This window comes from Trematomus bernacchii, unplaced genomic scaffold, assembly GCF_902827165.1.
Source record: "Trematomus bernacchii unplaced genomic scaffold, fTreBer1.1, whole genome shotgun sequence".
In the NCBI taxonomy this organism is placed as follows: Eukaryota; Metazoa; Chordata; class Actinopteri; order Perciformes; family Nototheniidae; genus Trematomus; species Trematomus bernacchii.
This window is the reverse complement of record NW_022987656.1, coordinates 2,925,747-2,945,706: the sequence shown is the minus strand read 5'-3', so window position 1 is coordinate 2,945,706 and position 19,960 is coordinate 2,925,747. Positions and strand designations below refer to the sequence as shown.

Here is a 19,960-nt window from a genome sequence, read left to right as displayed (position 1 = left end):
ATTTTTGAATACTGCATGAAAACATCTGTGGTAAACACATTTACACCCCTCATATACCGCAGAATGATCTCCAAATATAAACACCACCTTTTTATAGTTTTTGAAGCTTAAATGCAATCACCAGAAATAAAAAGCTAATGTAAGGAAGATAACATTGGCTAATGTTTGAAATACAAAGCTGACGTTAGGAAGCTAATATAAGCTAATGTTTGAAATACAAAGCTGACGTTAGGAAGCTAATATAAGCTAATGTTGGAAATAAAAAGCTAAAGTTTGGCTATAAACAAGTTACATCAAGGTAGGATGGCTGCGCATTGCCACAGCTAAGCTAATGGTGGCTAATATTTTGCGTAATGATGTTTGGCTGTCCTATTTTGTAACTTAGCAGCCAATTTTTTTTATGACACACAAAGACTTTGGACATTCACAGATATTTTTCGAGGCCTCTCACAAAAAACACTTTCAAAATAACTTTGAGGCATGGGATCAGGAAGTGGTTAAATGCTAACTCCCTTCCGGGTTTTAAGACTCATTCCTGCACCACTCTTTACCACAAGCTAATGTTGTTAGCAAAGTTAGCCCAATATGTGTCGTTCAAGTAACATTTTATAAATAAAAATACATGTCTGCAAGTATTAACAGTTACTTAACCAGATATATGTATTCTCAGGGAAAGTTGTGGGCCTGAAGAGGGACACGCACTCGCCCTGCCTGCCTCCTGAGCTGCCGGAGAGGCGCGGTCAGCAGCACCTCAGTCTGCAGGTGCCCCATCGCTCCCACAGCTCCGTCTCCTCCTCTGAGGAAAATAGTTCTTCCAGTGCTGCGCTGCCCCTGCTGGCCGGAGAGAGAGAGACACCCTCGCCGAGCACGGAGGAACGCATGTTCCACGTGAACTGCAAAAGCCCTGCTGAGTGAGTAACATCAACATACTGTAAATTAAAGAGCATTTTCACTGCAGTTACTCTTTTAAGTGGCATACTTATGTTTAAGTCCTGGAAGATTTGATGAAAAACTCTTTACTGTCTGGTGGTAACAGGAAATGCAGATTAATATAATGGGAGCCAGAATATTGGGGGCAGCTAAACAAACTTTTTTACAAAATAAAGAATTAAGAAAACATTGTTTTTCTTTGAAACACAGTTTGATTGGATTTCTCTTTTTTTTAATAGTTGAATGCTTTTAATTGTGAAGCTGCAGCATAAGGACATATTATGCTTTCATTAGCAGTAACTTAAAGGTGGGGTAGGTAATTTTGGAGAAACCGGCTCGAGATCGCTAGAATTTGAAAATACACAGCCGGAGAAAATCTGCCACTTCCTTATAGAGCCCCTCCTCCAACACACACGAACGCGCACATGACCAATGAGGGCACGAGATAAGTTTGTGCCCCGATGGAAGGCTGACAGGCAGGTAGGCCATCCAGTTATTTTAGCCGGGCCGGCTAAAATGATTGGTCGTACTTTTTACAGTACTACGGCTTCCACAGATGACATTTTTTTATGGATTTTTTTGTCAAAGCACTTAAGATATTTATTGCTATCGGGGGTGTTAAGAGCATTCCATGGAATATAACAAAAAGTGTATCTCGAGCCGGTTTCTCAAACTTACCTACCCCACCTTTAATAAAGCATTTCAAATATTTATATATATATATATATATATATATATATATATATATATATATATATATATAAATTCATATATATGTTTTTCGGCCCTTGACAAAGGAATGTTTTATTATGAAATTAGTCAAGAGGAAGTTCTTTGAAGATTTTATGAAGACATATCCTACAGTAGCCTCCTACAGTATGTAAACATCAGTGTCTTTAAAGTGGACCTATCATGCTATATTTGAATAATATAGTGTAGGACCATACCTATATAAGGCATATTTATACTTTTTTTTTTTTTTTTTTCAAAATACCAAACAGATCATGCATTTTAGCCATGCCTCATTTTGCTCAATTTGACATTTTTTAGCTCTGTTTTTGCAAGGGCAGATTCTGTGAAAACAGCACCATCTACAGGCCTGGCATATGTACTACAGCGTCTCCAGCGCTTTCGAACGGCAATGGCCGTGGCTGTCTCCTCCTGATTGGTGGAGTTGGCCCAATAGCCGTAGCGCCACTGTCCTGACGTCAGGACAGTGTTCAAATCTGGATCAGTTTTTATCAGATCCGTTGCAGACCCTTTTTTAGAGATTTGGGTATGGAGGAAAATAGAGAGGGTTGTGTTTTCTGACACTTGGTGAGTTCCCTGGAACACCGGGGACACATATTCATGTATAAAAGACGTACAAAAGTGCATTTTGCATGATTGGTCCCCTTTAAATTAATATATGCTTTCTTTTTTAAAATTATTTTCCTCAATATTATTTATTTATAAACATTTCAATTTATTTTCAATGTATTTAAAAGAATGAATACATTTTAAACTATTATTTCTTTTTTTTCAATGATTTATTGTGTATATATATATTTAGTTTTTCATCGCGTAAAAAAAAAAACGCTTCGATTTAAAGCATATGATAAGACTTGTTCAAATGTTTTTGTTTTATTTAATCAAACCATATTTTTTATTTAACAAAGTACATTTATGACAAACTAAGTCAATTAAAAATACAGCCTTTTTCAGGGATTTGTCCTCATACACCCAGGAAGTTATGCTGCCAAAACCTTTTAATTACTCAATACTTTCATCATCTGGGAATAGGCTTGTTACCATTGTGTTACCTCATTCAGCAATAGTAGACATTTAATAAAAACAATTTGAGCTTGACACTTGTAAATACAACCATATATTTCTGATCACTTATGCCTTCCAAATGTTATTTTCTCCTCTTCCATTCTGCGCAGCACCATAGGAGAAGTCCCAGAGGTCTCTCCGGTCTCCCCCAACAGCTCCCAGGACCGCTCCTCAGTGCGCTCCCCCCGCTGCTCCCCTCTGAAGCGCCAGTCCTCCGTACACTCGGGGCGACTGGGCAGCACCAAGAGCCTGTCAGCCGCCGTCTTCACAGACAAGCCTCCGCCGGTGCTGTCCGGAGGCGTCCAGTTCAGCAGCGATGTGTCCCGCAGCGACGAGAACGTCCTGGACTCGCCCCGCCAGCGCAGGAGCTACGGCTCCTTCCCCTTCACGCCTTCAGCGGACTCCAACACCTTCCACCAGTACCGCTCCGCAGACTCCAGCATGTCTGTGGCTGACAGCGAGGCCTACTTCTCCGCCACAGAGGACTTTGAGCCGATTAGCAGCGCCGACGAGGGCCCGGGGACGTACCCGGGGCGCAAGAAGAAGAGGAGGCAGCAGATGCAGCAGCCGCAGCAGCCCCCGTACCACATGGATAACTACAGGTCAGCATTATGGGATTTGGCCCAATATCAAAAGTAACACATCTATGGGCTATACAGTACCTACTAAATACAACGCCCTTTAACGTTGCAGCATACAATGACAAACTCACTAAGAAACAACAATTAAGGGGGTAAAAATGGAAGAAGCAAGAAAAAAACAAGGGGCAGTTTCAAGACAAGCCTGAGCCAGCCCCAACTATAAGCTTTATCAAAATTAAAAGCTTACTTTTAAATGTGGAGAGGGTGTCTATTTCCCAAAAAGGAGCTTCATAGCTTAATGTCTTGCTCCTATTTTCCTTTTGGAGACTCTAGAAACCACTAATAACCTTGCATTCTTGGGACGCAATGCCCTAGTGTCGCAATAGGGTACTATGAGCTATTTAAGATATAATGTTGCCAGACAATGAAGAGCTTTGTAAGCTATGATTTATGGGGCCAGTGCAGAGCAATGATAATGTACCTTTACCATGTCACTGGATCATTGGGCAAGACACTTAACGCCAATGGCATGGCCAACGGTGTGTGTATGTGTTGTATGAACGTTAGCTTGGTTGAGCAAATGCCAAGCCCTGTATGAATTGGGTGTAAATGGGTGAACGATGACTTGTCGTAGTATAAAAGCGTTTTGAGGGGTCGTAAAGACTAGATAATGCGCTATATAAGTACAGTCCATTTACCATTTAAAACATGGAGCGTGCAATGTGTACTCTGTAGTTCTCAAAGTGAAAGGGTCTGGGATCTGGAGAGGAGTCTGGCTGGATGGTCAGATGTAGTACAAAGCTAAGCACAGGATAAAGGTGATGCTCGAGTCTAGACAGCTCACAGAAACATCAAAGAGTCTCTCATTCCTCTTCTGTAAGGAGATGAATTAATGACCTGTCTAGCAAGTTCTGACTGCGTTCGAAATCTTGAAGTGCTTCTCTTGGTTGGAGAAGATCCTTTACTTGAGTGACAGAAGAAATACTATGGTCTAACCCTTTACTGTAAGGCAAGGCAAGGTAAGTTTATTTATATAGCACCTTTCAACACAAGGCAATTCAAAGTGCTTTACAACAATGAAAGACATTAAGAAAATGGCATTTAAAAACAGTCATTAAAAAGCAAAGATAATAAAATAAACATAAAAAAGAAAATACATGGATCAAAGTTACAGTGTAGTGTCTTATATGTTATAGTGCATGTAAATGGTCAGCAAATGCTACAATCCCAAAGTTCCCTCCAGAGGGAGTTTCTCTCTCACACACTATTAGCTCTTAGCTCCAACACATTGTACGTGATTATCTACGGGGCGGGACATCTCTAAGCGGTTGACCAATCACAACAGAGCTGGCCAGCTAACCAATCAGAGCAGACTGGGCTCTGGTTTCAGACAGAGGGTGAAAAGAGGTGCTGCAGCACAGGCAGTATGAGACAAATAAAGAGCTTTTTGAACATTAAAGCATGGAGACATGTCACAGGAGAGGCACTTCATTCTAATATGAACCTGAATATCATTTGTTTTTACCCCGGAGTAAAAGAATATGTAGCATAAAATGTAAACAAATAAATAAATAGGAGCCATTCTGTCATTATTTACGTTATACAATTTATTTAGATATTGTATGACCTCAACTTGATGTTTAAATTCTTTGCAACTTCCTGTAGTTCAAAGGGACATAGCTGTGAATATGTGAAAGGTAATTTAGCATTATAAAATATGACCATGTCTTTAACAGCATGTTCTTTAAAACCATCTCAAATTAGAAAGAGAAACGGGCTGTAAAAAAACTGCGTTAAATAATTGTTGATGACTCGCATGCATATCTTTGCAATGTGGAACGTCGTTACGGCACAGTATTCAGGAATGCATTTGTGTTATCGCATTGTTTATGTTTAATATCCAACAAGCATTTCATTGTGTTCAGCGACTTGCCCCGAAGCTCAACAAGCTTTCATTCATTACTGTGACTGGATCGTTCAGGGGTGGGTGTGATGTAGAAGGCTTGTAGCAAATGAGATGTTTGATCCATGGGCAGCCACTTACCGCCGCTGTGTTTTTGCAAATTGGATTTGGGTCTCGCTCTGCAAATACCTTGTCATTTATTACCCCAAAATGTTCTCACATTGATTTCAACACATTTTTGATTGATACAGCCTCCGCACTAACTCTAATAATCAATTCAGACTCATGAAAGGGTTCAACTGGCACGACCCTATTAAATCGTAAGGCGTAATTCAACCATCTAAAGCTCTATAAGGGAAAAAGTATAATACATTCTGACTGGCATCCTACTAAAAAGGTGCTTAAAGCTGCACTGCATTAGCATTCATAGCATACCATTTTAATGAACTAATCTGAATGAACAGGGAACACAGCTCGTACAGTATATGACATCATAAAGGGCTTTTATTTCAAAATTCCACACCCGAATGTCTTGATATTGAGCTATTTTTTTTATTGTTTGAATGTGAGATTGTACTTTTCACTGGAAGGTCGCTTTTATTTTGAAGTCATTTCTTACACCCTCTTTTTATTGCCTGGTATATGGAGAAAGGAAATGCTGCTAGCTTAAATCAATAAGTGGAACATGCACTTGAGTTTTGTGATTGAATACATCCAAACAAACGCAATACCTGGGGTGTATTCGATATATAGCATGAGGCTAATAGCAAAGGTATGAAACGAAAAACTCATCAAATGTCAAAGGTTTGTAATGACATAAACAAGATTTCATGTGTAAGTGACAATGCTTATGAACTATATTGGTTGTATCTAGCTTGAAGCACACCTTGATGTATGCATTTGATGCCTATGTGTTCATATTTATATTACCCCCCCCCCCCCCCCCCCCCCCAGCCGGAGCTCCATCTACCACAGTGTTGAGGGCCCCCTCACCTACGTCCTCAACGGGGAGCTGATCACTGAGCCACGGCCCCTGCCCATGCCCCCCTTCCTACCCCCGCTGCCACCCCACCCCCTGCCCAGCCACACGTCCCAGGCCTCCTTCGTCTCCGCGCTAGCCATGGATGAGGAGAGCTCCGTGGAGGCGGAGAAGACGGCTGAACCCGGCCCCGTAACCCGGCAACCCCACGTCATGGCATGCTACCAGAATTATCTAGCCCACTACCAGGTAAACTCTTTCAATGTGGTCGAATAAACTACTTATAAAAACTAGGGTCTTTCAATAATCTAGACAAATAATCCATATGCCCGTGTAGACAAGCAATACAATAATGTGACTGGGAAGATTTGAATGTCCCGGACAAATGGTAGTAATTCCAGTCAAATATGAACTGTGTACAGTTTTTAGCCTTAAAACAATTGATATGAAGACTTTAAATCATAAATAAAAACATCATCAAGGGATTCAAATTCATAATTTCTTATTATGTTTTCTGTTTTTGGTCAAATTTGAACACTTTTGTTTGTGGCAGGTCTCAAATTGGTCTGTGAAGCAGCCAACCAATAAGAGGACTTCCAAGTCTTCTCTGCACCGCCCCTTAGATTTGGACACGCCCACCAGCGAGGAGAGCGGCGCCTCCTTCGACCAGCTCTCTGTTCCCAGCTTTAAGGTCAGAATTTAGAACAGTGAATTTAGAAAAATTCCAAAGTAACAAATAGTAGAAATTGTATATACATGTAGTTTCAGGACATCCGTTTAACTTCACAACATTTTGTTTTACATGACAGGTGATCAAGCAGGGCCTCTCAGCCAGCTCTCTATTGGACAGAGGACTGCAGCTGATGGGGGAACACAACAGGTATGCTACTACAAATCTTGTTCTTATATTAACAATTTCAAATCAAATCATGAAAGTTTTCCAGAAACAGCTCAAATGGGCACAAACAAACTCAAATAAATGTTGTAGAAATGTGGTGCACAAATAGGAAACCATACTGTATGTTGGCGTTTCACTTTTAAATATGATTACTAGAACCCCCACCCCCCTCATATTTTCTTTCTATGTATAAACAACAATGTAGATACCGTTAAAGGAAAAATGCAAAAACAGTAAACAAAAGGGGAAATGTTTTTTTTATAAGTTGCTGAAATTGAAACTACTTTAAAAAAAAAAACAAAAAAAAATCCACTTAACAAAGTATGTTTTATATATAGTATCTTAGTATTCTCATCAGCATCCACCACTTTACACTGTAGCAAACTAGTCTGTGTAGCACCTTTCAGGAAACCCTAGGACGCTTTACAATAGGACGAGGGGCCGTGTGATCAGAGATTGTCTCTTTGTTCCTCCTCAGTACTCCATACACCCCGCTGGATAAGAGGGCCATGGAGAACACGGACGAGGACACCACGACGGACGACTGGACTCTGGAGCAGCCCCTCGCTCAGACCAGGACCACCGCCATCGTGGAGGTGAAGGGGGCCGTCAACGTGGTGCTCACGCCACTCGTGGCCGAATCCCTGGACAGGTAGGAACTACGCTTCGTGTAGTATTTTCTTTTAATTACTTCTTCTAGTTTCAGAACAGTTCTCTGTTTTTCCACTGGCCCAGTTTTCATTAAACTTGGTGGATAGGGTGTAGCACAGGCCAAGGAACTCATTACATTTGAAAATGGATCACCCTGGTGCTATACATTCAGGGTCTGGGCCAGGATTGCCTGCTCACAGTGTTACCAACAGCAACAGGGCTCACAGAACTAACAGTGTTAAGCTGGGGTAGAGGGGGGGTGGAATTGTGCCAATACTTTTTTTTTTAAACTGAAAGTAAGATCCAACTTGGTAGAAAGCATTTTTTTACGATTGTCCCTCGTCCCTCTAAGGTTTTTAGCAAATTGCTCTCTGGTAGGTGGTGACGCTGTGTATTCTTCTAGGGCTTTCATTGTGAAATGGAGATCTAGACCCGAAGGCCGACAGAATTTCACAGGGAGAGCGAGGCTAACCAGTCTTAACACAGATGGTGTCATAATATTCCAGCCATTATTTTGTGCAATAAAAATGTAATTCATAATTATAAGTTGTCTATTGCCATCTTAAGCAAATTGAATCCCTCCAAACACTTCACCTTGGATGTAAAATGCTGCTGACAGTGCTTCAGAGTCTGCTCTCGCTCTTGGTTCTCTACCAATTTTAATATTTATTTTGCCAAAGGCTAACATTGCTGGGTTTACAATGCACACTTAGCTCTTGGCTAGCGCAGTGTTCAGATGGGTAAACTGTAGCCAGAAGGTGGAAAAGAAGCCAAGACACAGTAAATGTGATTAAATGTTAATATCTGAATCAGTTCTGGTAAAAGAGGGAGCGTTTTAAAATCTATGGGTTTTAGATCTCTAACCCTTTGAGAGTGTATTTTGATTTGTTCCTAAACCTAAAACCAAACACAAACTGCTGCTAAAAATCACTGTCAAGGCAAGAAATGTGTTGATCTAATTTATTCTCCTTAGGTTTTGACAATCAAATAACAATATTTTGTCCTCCAAATGCCTTTTCTGGTGCCCAATCACTCCATCTGTCTTTATAAATACCCAAGAAAGAAAATGTTTGACTGTTGAATAATTCAAAAGAAGGAACAGCTCCAACAGTTGTATTGCATCTGTGTGTGTTTGGGTGTGTTTCAGGTACATCGAGTCCATGGTGCACTTTGCCAGTATCCGTCACCCTGCAGCCATTCTGGATGACCTGCATGGGAAGGTCCTCAATGAAGCGTACCAGATCAGCAAGTCCACAGTCACTGAGTCCGTAAGTACAACAATGCAAAGATATATATATTATACAAAAATCACAAGTTTAAAATAAAAGTATTTAGAGAGGAGATAAGACAAATACACTTATGGTGTTAACTCAAGAAATGCATGACAAATATGTGACAGATATCATAAGGCCTTTTACTTTATTATAACAGGATTTCTAAATGATTGGAATGAAGTCCATTTTTCTGGCACTTCCATCGACAAAGCAACTTTCACAGAGAGCAGCTGTGATCACCCTGTGTATAATGTGCAGGGTATATGCTGTTATGGTAGTACCATCTCTCTGCTGCTATCATATTGCGATTGTATCATAACATATGTTCCGAATTATTAGCATGAAGTCGGACAATCTTTCCACACTAAGCTAAAGCACCGACAATGCCGTTGTCACTGTATAATGCACGCTACGCAGGACATATGCTCATATGGTAGTATTCTGGCTGCCTCTATTATATTTTGAGCAATATTATAATAAGCTTTCTGTATTATTGGCATCAAGTCAAACCATTTTCCAGCACTTAAAGCATCGACATAGCCGCTGTCACAGAGAGCGACTGTGATTACCCTCTGTATAATGGGTGCTACACAGGGCTAATGCTCTATTATTGGTGGTTAACTTTCTGTCAGGGGATATGCTTGTATGATATTATATCTGCCGCTATCATATTGCGTGCATTATTATAACATGCATTCCGAATTATCGGCATGTCGTCCGACAATTTTCCGACACTTGGCTAAAGCATCGACAGCAGCTGTAACAAAGAGCAATTGTGCACTACACATGACGTATGCTTGTATGGTAGATTCTTGCTGCCGCTATCATATTGCAAGCATCTATCCGTTCCTACAGTGGTGACCCTGTCCGCTATCTCCCACTCCTCTGCCAGTTCTATCAACTGTGTTCTCCGTTCACACCAAAGAATTAGGCATATGAGTGCGGTTACCATTTGTCATGATTAGGTGTGTGGTTACTCCGAGGTACTGATGATTCTTAATGATGTCCAGTCACTGCGATACATTTAGCATGTGTCGGTTCCTCTGCTTTCTTTGCCTTTTCACTGCCATGGGAACCATCGTCCTGGGATACGGGGTTGGGGTCAAACTTATTAACGAGATTCATTTGAAATATGTATAATTTTAATGTGTTGAGGTTTCCAGAGTAATCATATCAATGTAGAGGCCCTTGTTAATAATTCATCATCATGTAGGAGGAAATGCAGTTAAATTAAAGTGTTTTAGGAGCAATTTACTTTTCAAATGAGTTTATTCAAATCATTAAGGGATGTTATTCCCAGAAAATTGTAAATTATTAATCAAGCATAATAAAATCTTTCTATATTAAAAGGATTACAGATAATGGAAGCATGGATATTGAAAATGTTTTTCAGATTTGAGAGAAAACAGCTTCCCAATTGTTGCCCGATGATTAAACTGTTTTTGGATCCGCACAGAGCCAAACAGGCAAGCAGGAGCCCAAGCTGTCCAAGACGGAGGGCACGACCCCCGGCTCCCTCAACATCACCCACGGCCAGACAGACCTGTCCGTCAAACCGGATAATGTGAAAATCAAGGGCCTCCAAGCCAACGTCTCCATCCCCAAGGTGAGACCCCTGACCCGGAATAATGAGAGGCCAGAAGAGTTCCTCAATCTCTCTCTAACCAGGAGAGCCAGCGCCAAATCACGAGCACTGCATTTCACATTCAAACGTTACATATACAGTGCAGTCAGCATTTGTGTCGAATAATACCTCTGTGTAATTAAGCATATACCATTTTTTTTTCACTGAATTAATGGTGAGTGATGCATCAAGAATTCTCAACATATTGCAGCGTTTTATACGTGGGATGTAGTAAATGTCTGCATTACAGTAAACCTTATTTCATTTAGCTGATGCTTTGATCCAAAGATGATCACATTAGGTGTATTCAACCATAGAGATACAAACTTATAAAAGACAGAATCCAGAAACGGGAATTTCTTGTCTTAAGGGTATGTTATTATATTTCACCCTCTTAATATCCTTTTAATAACAAGTATATTGGACAGAAAATATAAATAATCAATTCAATTAGGCAAACTATTGTTAGTGCTAAGTGCATTGGCTTCAGTGAGTTAAGCAGTTGATTCCTCCACGTGCCCAAACAAGTCCTATACTAGCCCATTACAATATGTTGTGGTACCTCTATACACTTAATATTACGGTAATAGGGCAGAAGAACTGAAATCAAAATAAAAGCAACAACGTCATGAAGTTGGAATATAGGAAACTTAACATTTATCCAATCGGTCAATTCAATCAATAATAAATATACAATTGAGAGTAAATAAATAAAAGAAAATGGATATAAAATAAGGAAAACTGAATTTCGACTGCGCATATAATTGGTCAATCCTACAATACATTTCCAACGACCGATCTGTCTTCAAAATGTGTTTGTAATATCGTTTTTACAATGATCCTGATGGTAATGATCAGACATCCTAGGGTTAAACCAGACAGTTTGTTTTCTTTTAGAAATGTGTCATACTATCTAACAATATAGTGATCCTATTTGAGCTATATAGCCACACTGAATGGAAATGATAGTGGATACATAATCATTTTGTCGGACTCATTTTTGCTCTTGCAATATTGATTTTCCCACTGCCCTCTGTATATCTTCATACTCAGAAATACCCAAACAATCTTACATATGGGAATATTATGCTCACACACAGGTTAATCATGTTTTCATTGCTTTATTCGTCTCCGTGGAACAATAATGTGTCTTTTTAAAGAGTTTCATGTGGGCAGCGCTCTAATTTATCTCCACTGTGTCACCTAAAATAGGGAATAATAACATTTGACCGCACAGTGTTGTCTAGTTGAGTTTGGTTGAGTTGCCTTTGTTTGTTTCTGTTCTCCCGCAGGTGAACCTCTGCCTGCTGCAGGCTTCTGTAGAGGAGGGGTCACCGTCGAGCTCCAGTAAGTGCGTCACACACGTGTCTCTGGTGGCGCTGTGCTTCGACAGGATCGCCACCCAGTTCAGAATGAACAGGTAACGCCTCCACTGCTCCTTCTGTCATCTTGTGTGGGGTGTGCGTTTACAATGACTCAGCTGTTTACAGTATATGTGCTCAGGGTAGGTTTGCCAGCTCAACATGTTTGTAATAAAGAATGGTGCAGTAATGAGTCCTAGAACTGGAAATAGGTCAGTAGTTTAGCACTTCATGGCTCTCTTGTCTCTCTGTTTTTGTTTATGAGATTTTTTTGTTGGATTCTACAACATAAAATACACAACTTAATACCCCATCCAAGAATGTCTGAAGCTTCTTGGTCTTTAAAACGGCGGTTGCTCACAAGTGACTAATTAAGACTGCTGAACGTCATCACAACAAACATTAGCCCCCACCCCTTTAGCTTAGCAATGGTGATGCAAAGATACTGACTGTGATGTAGTAAAATATTAGCTTTTTACTTTTGGCAATTGCATTTATGCTTAACTATAAAAAAATAAATGTAAATATGTGGAGATTATCCCGCTGAACAAGTTCGCTGTTAGCTTAGCTGTGTTGACGTGGAGTCATGCCAGCGTCATTTAGTCTGGTATAGCCTAACGTTGACTTTTTACTTCTGGAGATGGCATTTTTGCTTACATGCCTATACTTTACTATACTATAATAAAAGTGATGTTAATATGTGAAGAATATCCTGCAGAACAAAATATGTAAGTATAATGTGTGTTTGCCACAGATTTTATTTTATTATTTTTCTACAAAATAGTACATTTCTTTGTCTTCACAAAATCTGACATAAGTGACAGCATCTAAGCTAACGCACATTGTCTTCCTACTCTTTTCAGGGGGATTGTGGAGGAGACACCCAACACCTTAGAACATGGCCGACCGTCCGTCAATTTGGAGAAGTACGCCTCTGCCACAAAGATGCAGCCGCAGTCGTCGGGCTCGCTACGCTCCAACGCCGGCATCGAGAAAGGAAAAGAAATCGCCGCCAGGCTCAACATCCACCGTATCCACAGCCAACTGAGAGGCCTCGACTCCACAGGTTGGTTCTGGAGGATGGCAGCCATGTTTGATCCCTTGTGGTGCCTAAAGTGGTACACTGGCATTTAACATGAGGTACCTACATGTTAACAAGCTGTAATGGCTGCCCCTAGACTGTGTGAACAAGTGCCATCACTTGACTTGGGGTGGAAAAAAATGGCTGACTCGATCATTTTGACTGATTTTGCCATTGCGAAATGATTCTACATATAGGACTATTTGTTAAACATTACTTAGAAGATTCTTAACCCTAAACCTCAGTCGGTAGATCCATAATACTATACTATACTATATTTAGATATTTTTACGTATTTTCCCTTTACCAAATATTTATCGTACTTCGATTTGGAAATTGGACTACTCCATATTGCTATTTCAATAAAGTTTTGATTAATTGTACAAATACTTCACTTGACCTCTTGTACCAAGCAACGGTATTTAAAACCCTTTCCGGGCATTTTGTTTTCTCATAAATAGATTTTTAATTGTTTCAAGTTCTTTGTTCTTCCCACTATTTGGTGATAATATTTAACTAGATACCTCCTAATAATGTGGTTGTTTTCTGTTTCTGTAGACATTGGCACATGCGCCATCACAGCAATCCCTTATGAGAAGTCCAAAGTGCTCTTTGGCCTGGAGGAATTGGAAGAGTTCTCAATGGTGGATGAAACGGACGCCCAGAACACAGCAGGCGATCTCGGACGTTCCGCCATGTCTCTTGAGAAATGGGGATGGATCATGTTCGAATGCGGCATAGAGAACCTCACGGTCAAAGGTAAGAGAAGCATCAATAGAGACCTAGGGATATGAAAACAATAAAAAATACGTTGTATCAAAAGGCATGAAGAGTACAGACTTGTGAGTGTTTTACGCTTTGTGTTGCAGGGGGCCGTCAGTCAGGAGCCATCCTTTACAACTCCTTCGGAGTGATGGGCCGCTCAGACACTGTGGGGAAGACGGGCATGTCCAAGTCCAACGGGTCCACCGGCTCTCAGACGGGCAGCGGGTACAGCACCGACGTCTCCGATGACAACCTCCCTAATGATGCCGTCAGCCCCGCCTCCGATGCCAACGAAAACTCTGACTCAGATGACCAGGTGAGAAATGCTGAGTCTTCTACTGTTAATCTGAATCCAAATACTTTCTTAATCCCCTTAATTAAGTTTTGCGACAGTTGCACCATATAAGAATAAAATAAAAGCCAAAGGGACACAGCGTCTTAGGCAGGAATGAAGCAAGAGGTCTTCCAAGGCACAGGGACCCTCAGAAGACTCATGGTGGGGCATGATGAAGACATGATGAAGACATGATGAAGACTCAGGCTCATGGTGAAGACATGCTGAGGCTCTTGGTGCAATGCTTGTCGACCCGTCAGATACTTTCTGGAGCAGCCATGTTTCAGTAAAACACATTCAATTACACTCTAGATATTCCACCTGACTCCTAGCTTACGCCGTTTGCTCCATTCCACCAGCCAGTCTTAAGTTGCCCATGATGAGAGGGGGGAGACATGGAAATATCTCCTTTTCTCCATAAATCTGGATCAAAATCTCCTCATTCTTCTCTTCGGTTTACCACCTGAATCCTCTGTGTCCTTCTCCAGATTTCAGTGGGGATAGCAGTTGTTCCGCCCACCATGCTAACCGGCTTTAGCACAATCAACTGTCCATGTGTAAACTAGGCAGACCCGCACAAAAAGAGCTTGGGAAGGTCAAAACCAGTTCATTCCTGAAATGTTACTGTGGCGTTGGACTGTCACCGTCTGTTCCCTCATTTTGATAAGGCTGACACATTAAAGCTTTTAAGCTCTGCTGACAGCGACTTTAAACTTTCACTTTGGATCCTATTTAAGCCAATCTCTTCTTCATTACCTCGATAGGAAGGTTATGTTCTTGGCTCGGTTTGTTTGTTTGTCTGACTGTCAGCATGATAACAGAAAAACGACTGGCCTGATTTTTCTAGTGAAAAGGTGAAGCCAAGGAAGAACCCATTTACCTTGGGAGTCCATCAAAATGGATGCAGTTACAGCACTGATGTTTTCCTGTTGGTAGTAACTGGTACATTTGTTGAATTTTGATTATTTGTATCAATCATACATTAGCTACAGCATTCCTTCTTTGTAGTGTCTATGTTGTTAAACACGTGAAGCTCAGTTGAGGCGGCTGTAGCTCAGTCTTTTGGCTAAGGGTCTCTTGTTCAAGTCCCGATCGGACGAAAATACGGAGTGTAAGGTCCTATATGTGCATGTGTGTATTTTCGGGCCTATGTGCGTTGAACTGAATTTCCCCTCCGGCATTAAAAAGTGATCTAAATTATAATCTTAACGTTTTGAAGTTGGAATAACGACTTGTGAAATGGGACCATCAGGGAAGCACCATTGGGGGTCTGTGCTATCCGAGCTGTTTGCAAACTGTTAAAAAAAGCTTAAAAGCTCTCATATGTCTTAGAGAATTCAGGTCGGGGCGACCCATTCAGAACAGAATCAAAGCTCCACAGGCTAACATGCGGCCTGTCTGATTTGATCTTTCTCATCTGTTTTGATCTGTTTTTTCTTTGTTTCTTTGTATTTTATTTGCAACTCACTGCCTGTTGGCAGTCTTTGATTCCAATTTGACTAAATGTCTTGTTCAAACTAAATGAGTTCATTTGTACTTGTTCAGATGTGTATCAACATTTTTTTATTTCCAATAAAGTCTGATCCGAGGAGAAGCAGGAGGCTAAAGTCATCAAACTGAAAAGGATTCACTGTGATCTTGAAAATAAGCCATGATGGCAAATCCAAGCTATAATCAGGCTGACAGTGATGTGTTGTGGCTCCTCCAGCAGCAGCCCCCCCCCCCCCCCCCCCCTCCACCCTTTAAATCCTGTTCTCTTTTTCCTCTGCAGGACGAAGGAGTGGAGTCAGACGACCTGAAGAAAGACCTCCCCCTCATGCCCCCCCCCTCCGGACTCCAGCAGCATGAAGCTGACCATCAGGGAGATCTGGTTCAGTTTTGCAGCTCCCACAAACGTTCGGTCACCTTCCCAGGCCATGTCCAGGTAAGACTCCCAGATGTTTACGGACATCTTTTTATGATGTATTTTATGTCGTAGAAAAAATCGTGAAAATCTTAACCACAGGCACCTACAAACACTTTTAAAACACCATTGACTTTGGTAGTGGTAAAATTGTAACTCTTTTCCGGGTTTTAGGACTCATTCCTGCACCACTCTATTGTGTCTAAATAGTTGTAATTTTCTAATGTAAACTAAATTCCAGCTTTTTCATTAAGCGGCATATTGTTCACATATTGTGGGCCTCATCCATACACTTAATCCGCCTTTGTTGGATAATGTGCTAAGCTATCTTACATTATTAGCGTCTTACCTTTGGAGCGAGCTAAGATGTTTTTTGATGACGCATCGCCTCTTGCATTTTGACTTCGGAAAGGTAAAAAAAAAAAAATCTTTAGGACATCTGCTGTCAGACTTTCAGGTTCAAAATGCTTCCTCCGCCTATTTACTAACAATGATTGGACAGTGGGCGTTTTAGGGAGGGGCTTAGCATGGTTTCATTGCAACACATGTCTCATGTCTGCGATTGACATTACCGGGAAAAATATTTCATGACTAAAGTTATTGACATCATGATGATACATTACATTCAGTGTTTGATCTGAAACGGGAGAATAAGGTATATTTGTAGGATATATTGATCAACCATCTGACTCCCTGTTGTGTTCACAGGCAGTTGAATCTGCTCAGCACAGCCACACCTGCCATCGGAGCCTGGCTGGTTCCCATCGACCAGCTCAAGTCCTCTCTGCGCAAACTGGACATGGAGGGCACTCTGCGCGTGTGTGCCGTTATGGGCTGCATCATGACCGAAGCTCTCGAGGTCAGCAGTGCATCTGTACACCCAGACTGACCAGCAAATGTCAAGGGGTTCAACATCTGGATTTGCAGATTTTATGTCTGCAAGTTTTATTAAGTTATTTTTGTCGCTCCCCAACAGAAAAAGAGCATCCACATCCCAATCCGAAGCAAGTACAACCGCGTGACTAAAAGAGCACGCTACCTCCATGAGAACCCCTCCTGTATGCTGTGCAACATCCTCCATCGCTACCTGCAGCAGGCCGACTACTCCGTCATCGAGGAGGCGACCATGGTAAGGCCAGGCCTCTGAGTCTTTTAGAACACATCACCCCAGTTCTTACAGCTCTGTTTTGGCTTTGGTATCTGGGCCACAATACACGTAAAATGTGCTGATCTGTTGCAAGCCACCCAGATCATCTGGGACACGTCTACTCATTGATGTTTTGTTGGTAAATAACAAACATGCAGAGGCAGCTTTCAGTTTCTGTGCGCTGTAGATCTGGAATTAACTTCCTAAACACCTGAGATCTGCCCCATCCAGACTCCATTACCTTTGCCCTGAATAACTGTCATAATGCGGAAGTGGGCATGTCCAAATCTAAACTGGGTATGAAAAACCATAGACGTGAGTAGGCCAGATAATAATTAAGATATTGAAATTAAGAAATCTCATAGGTTTTTTAAGGTTAAGTTTTTCATTGGATCATTTAACAACATTATATTTTCATACTCCAAAATCTACTATATTTCTATTTGTGTCATTTGTTAAGTGTGTTTTTGCTTATTTAAGCCAATTTGTATTACCTTTGTCTAAATCTTTATTATTCCCTTTATTTTAGGAAACACTCCAACTTGACCATAGCTGGTTAAATGGCTACCTTTTATTTATATAGCCTCATTGGAACTTTAAAGAAAAATGCCAATTATATTAAGTGGTCTTAAGTGCTTTTGGCTCTGCTTTGCTTTTTTAATGAGTCCCTTACCGGTAGCACTAATTCTCCTCTTCTTCTCCTCTTATTCCAGAATGATGGCGTCCCCGCCCTTGTGACTCTAAAGAAGGGTCTGGTTGCGTTGGCCAGACAGTGGATGAAGTTTATAGTGGTCACTCAGGGCTTTAAAGCCATCGGTCTGATGAGGCCCAACCAGCTCGCCAAGCCCAAGGAGCCTCACCAGAGCCTGGTGGAGACCATGGTGGGCCTGGACAACGGCGCCGCGCTGCAGAGCGACACCAGCGCCGACGGAGCTGAATTTGAATTCGATGCAGGTGGGGACTTCCAGCTGTCAGAGTGCTAACACTCTTTTTTCCCCCAGCCATCTGTCAGCACAGATGGCTATTCTAACCTCTGCTTCTCACTCAGTGTTAGCACACATTTAAATAACAGAAAGGAGATTTTAGAATGAATGACTAGCATGGATGTTCACTACTGTTGTAGCAGGTTGGTACGGTTCTTCCAGGAGTTTTATTTGATGTGCTTATTGTGAAGCCGCAGTGAGTGAACACACCATGTTGCTGGAGGGAGCAAGCAGTCGGCCCCCGCCCAAAGAAGCCAACACGGGGCCCGTCAGCGGGGTGGAGATCATGAGGAAGCTGTCTAAGTCCCACGCACACAACGAGTCTGCACTCAGGATAAAGGTCAGTCAGTCAGTCAAAATGTATTTATGGAGCCAAATTAAAACCGATCCTCAGCTGGCTTTACAATCTGTGCAGGATTCAGCACACTCTTCCCTTGTATCTTCATACCAAAGTTATCTGTTATACATTTATATCGAATGGCAAGAAATTGTGCAGTCCAAAACTAATAAATAAAACCTTGACATGCCACAATTATTAAAGAGGCCTTATAATGCTTTTGTTCCTTTCCTGTAGTGTGTGATATAAGTTTGTGTGCATGTAAATGGTCTGCAAAACACAATAGGTTCACCTTGAGAAGCTCCAGACAAGGAATAGTCTGCATGTCATTTCATTTCAAGCAATTTTGTACAAATTAGGCAGAGACCAACCCTGTACCTCCTTTGTTAAATGTCATATTTGTATAGGAATAATCAGCAGAATCATGAATAACAAAAGGTATCATGAGTTGCACCCTTAAAAAGCACAAGTACTGACTATGGGCCTGTGCCTACATAGTTCAAGGTTCAAGGCTTTTATTAGTCATACGTACATAGCTACAGTTTAGTTATGTGGATGGAAATCTTAGGACACAGGCTCCTCCAACAGAGCAACACAATAACACGGCACCAGAGTCTTTCCTTTGAACTCATTCCATTGAAAATAGAGTGCATGTGGGTTTCTTCGAGTTGAACATATTTTCCGAAATGCGCTAGTGATGTCACTTTAGAAGTTGGAGGAAAAAAAAGCTTGTTTTTGAGCGTGTCTTTCATACGAAAACTATCATAACAGAGACCAAAGAGCCATTCTTTGTAGCAGATTGACCAGACAGACACTGAGTGTAGTGTTTTATCTCCGTACGCATATTGCTATATGGCTCTTAGACTGAGCGAGGAATCTCATTCATACAAAGTGAGAGAACAAGCACCTTCGGGTGGGTGTCAAACAAATACAAAGTAGCACAAAGAGATAATAAAATCCAAGGAGTTGAAGCTCTTCTGTCATACATTATGTGGACACAGTCCTTTGGAACTTTAAACGATCTCAGGGGCTGCTTTTCTGTATCTTTGTCCAAAAAAAACTTCTCATCTTTTCTCATACAAAACCCCACAGGCGAACATAATCTGTACCATGTCACACACAGGGCTCCCATCCATACCAGTCGCTGAGCTACACCAGCGGTGACACGGCAGCTGACTCACCCGCCCACGTGAGCCGCGTAGGCCTGCCAGCTAAGGACAGCCCGCGCAAGGAGAGCCTCCTGAGCAATCTGACAGGCAGCTTCAGGAGCCTGCACAACCTGCTGGAGGGCATGCCCCAGAGGAACGAGCCGTCTGCCGCCAACGCCGCCAACGCCAAGAGCAACTCCCTCACTCGCACAGGTACCTCACAACGCTGCGCCGCCATCCCTGCTG

At 41.6% G+C, this 19,960-nt stretch overlaps 1 protein-coding gene across 1 annotated transcript in view; it reads left to right on the top strand.

Annotated features, from left to right (window-relative positions):
• kiaa1109 (KIAA1109 ortholog) overlaps positions 1–19,960 on the top strand; it is a 131,797-nt gene that overhangs the window by 33,405 nt on the left and 78,432 nt on the right. The window contains 19 exon segments of the mRNA XM_034135314.1: positions 671–911; positions 2,856–3,347; positions 6,184–6,457; positions 6,762–6,899; positions 7,018–7,088; positions 7,585–7,758; positions 8,905–9,025; positions 10,488–10,637; positions 11,948–12,075; positions 12,880–13,082; positions 13,656–13,856; positions 13,967–14,178; positions 15,968–16,015; positions 16,017–16,120; positions 16,808–16,958; positions 17,076–17,228; positions 17,960–18,200; positions 18,421–18,569; positions 19,690–19,927. Coding sequence (XP_033991205.1) covers positions 671–911; positions 2,856–3,347; positions 6,184–6,457; positions 6,762–6,899; positions 7,018–7,088; positions 7,585–7,758; positions 8,905–9,025; positions 10,488–10,637; positions 11,948–12,075; positions 12,880–13,082; positions 13,656–13,856; positions 13,967–14,178; positions 15,968–16,015; positions 16,017–16,120; positions 16,808–16,958; positions 17,076–17,228; positions 17,960–18,200; positions 18,421–18,569; positions 19,690–19,927 — 3,489 coding nt within the window.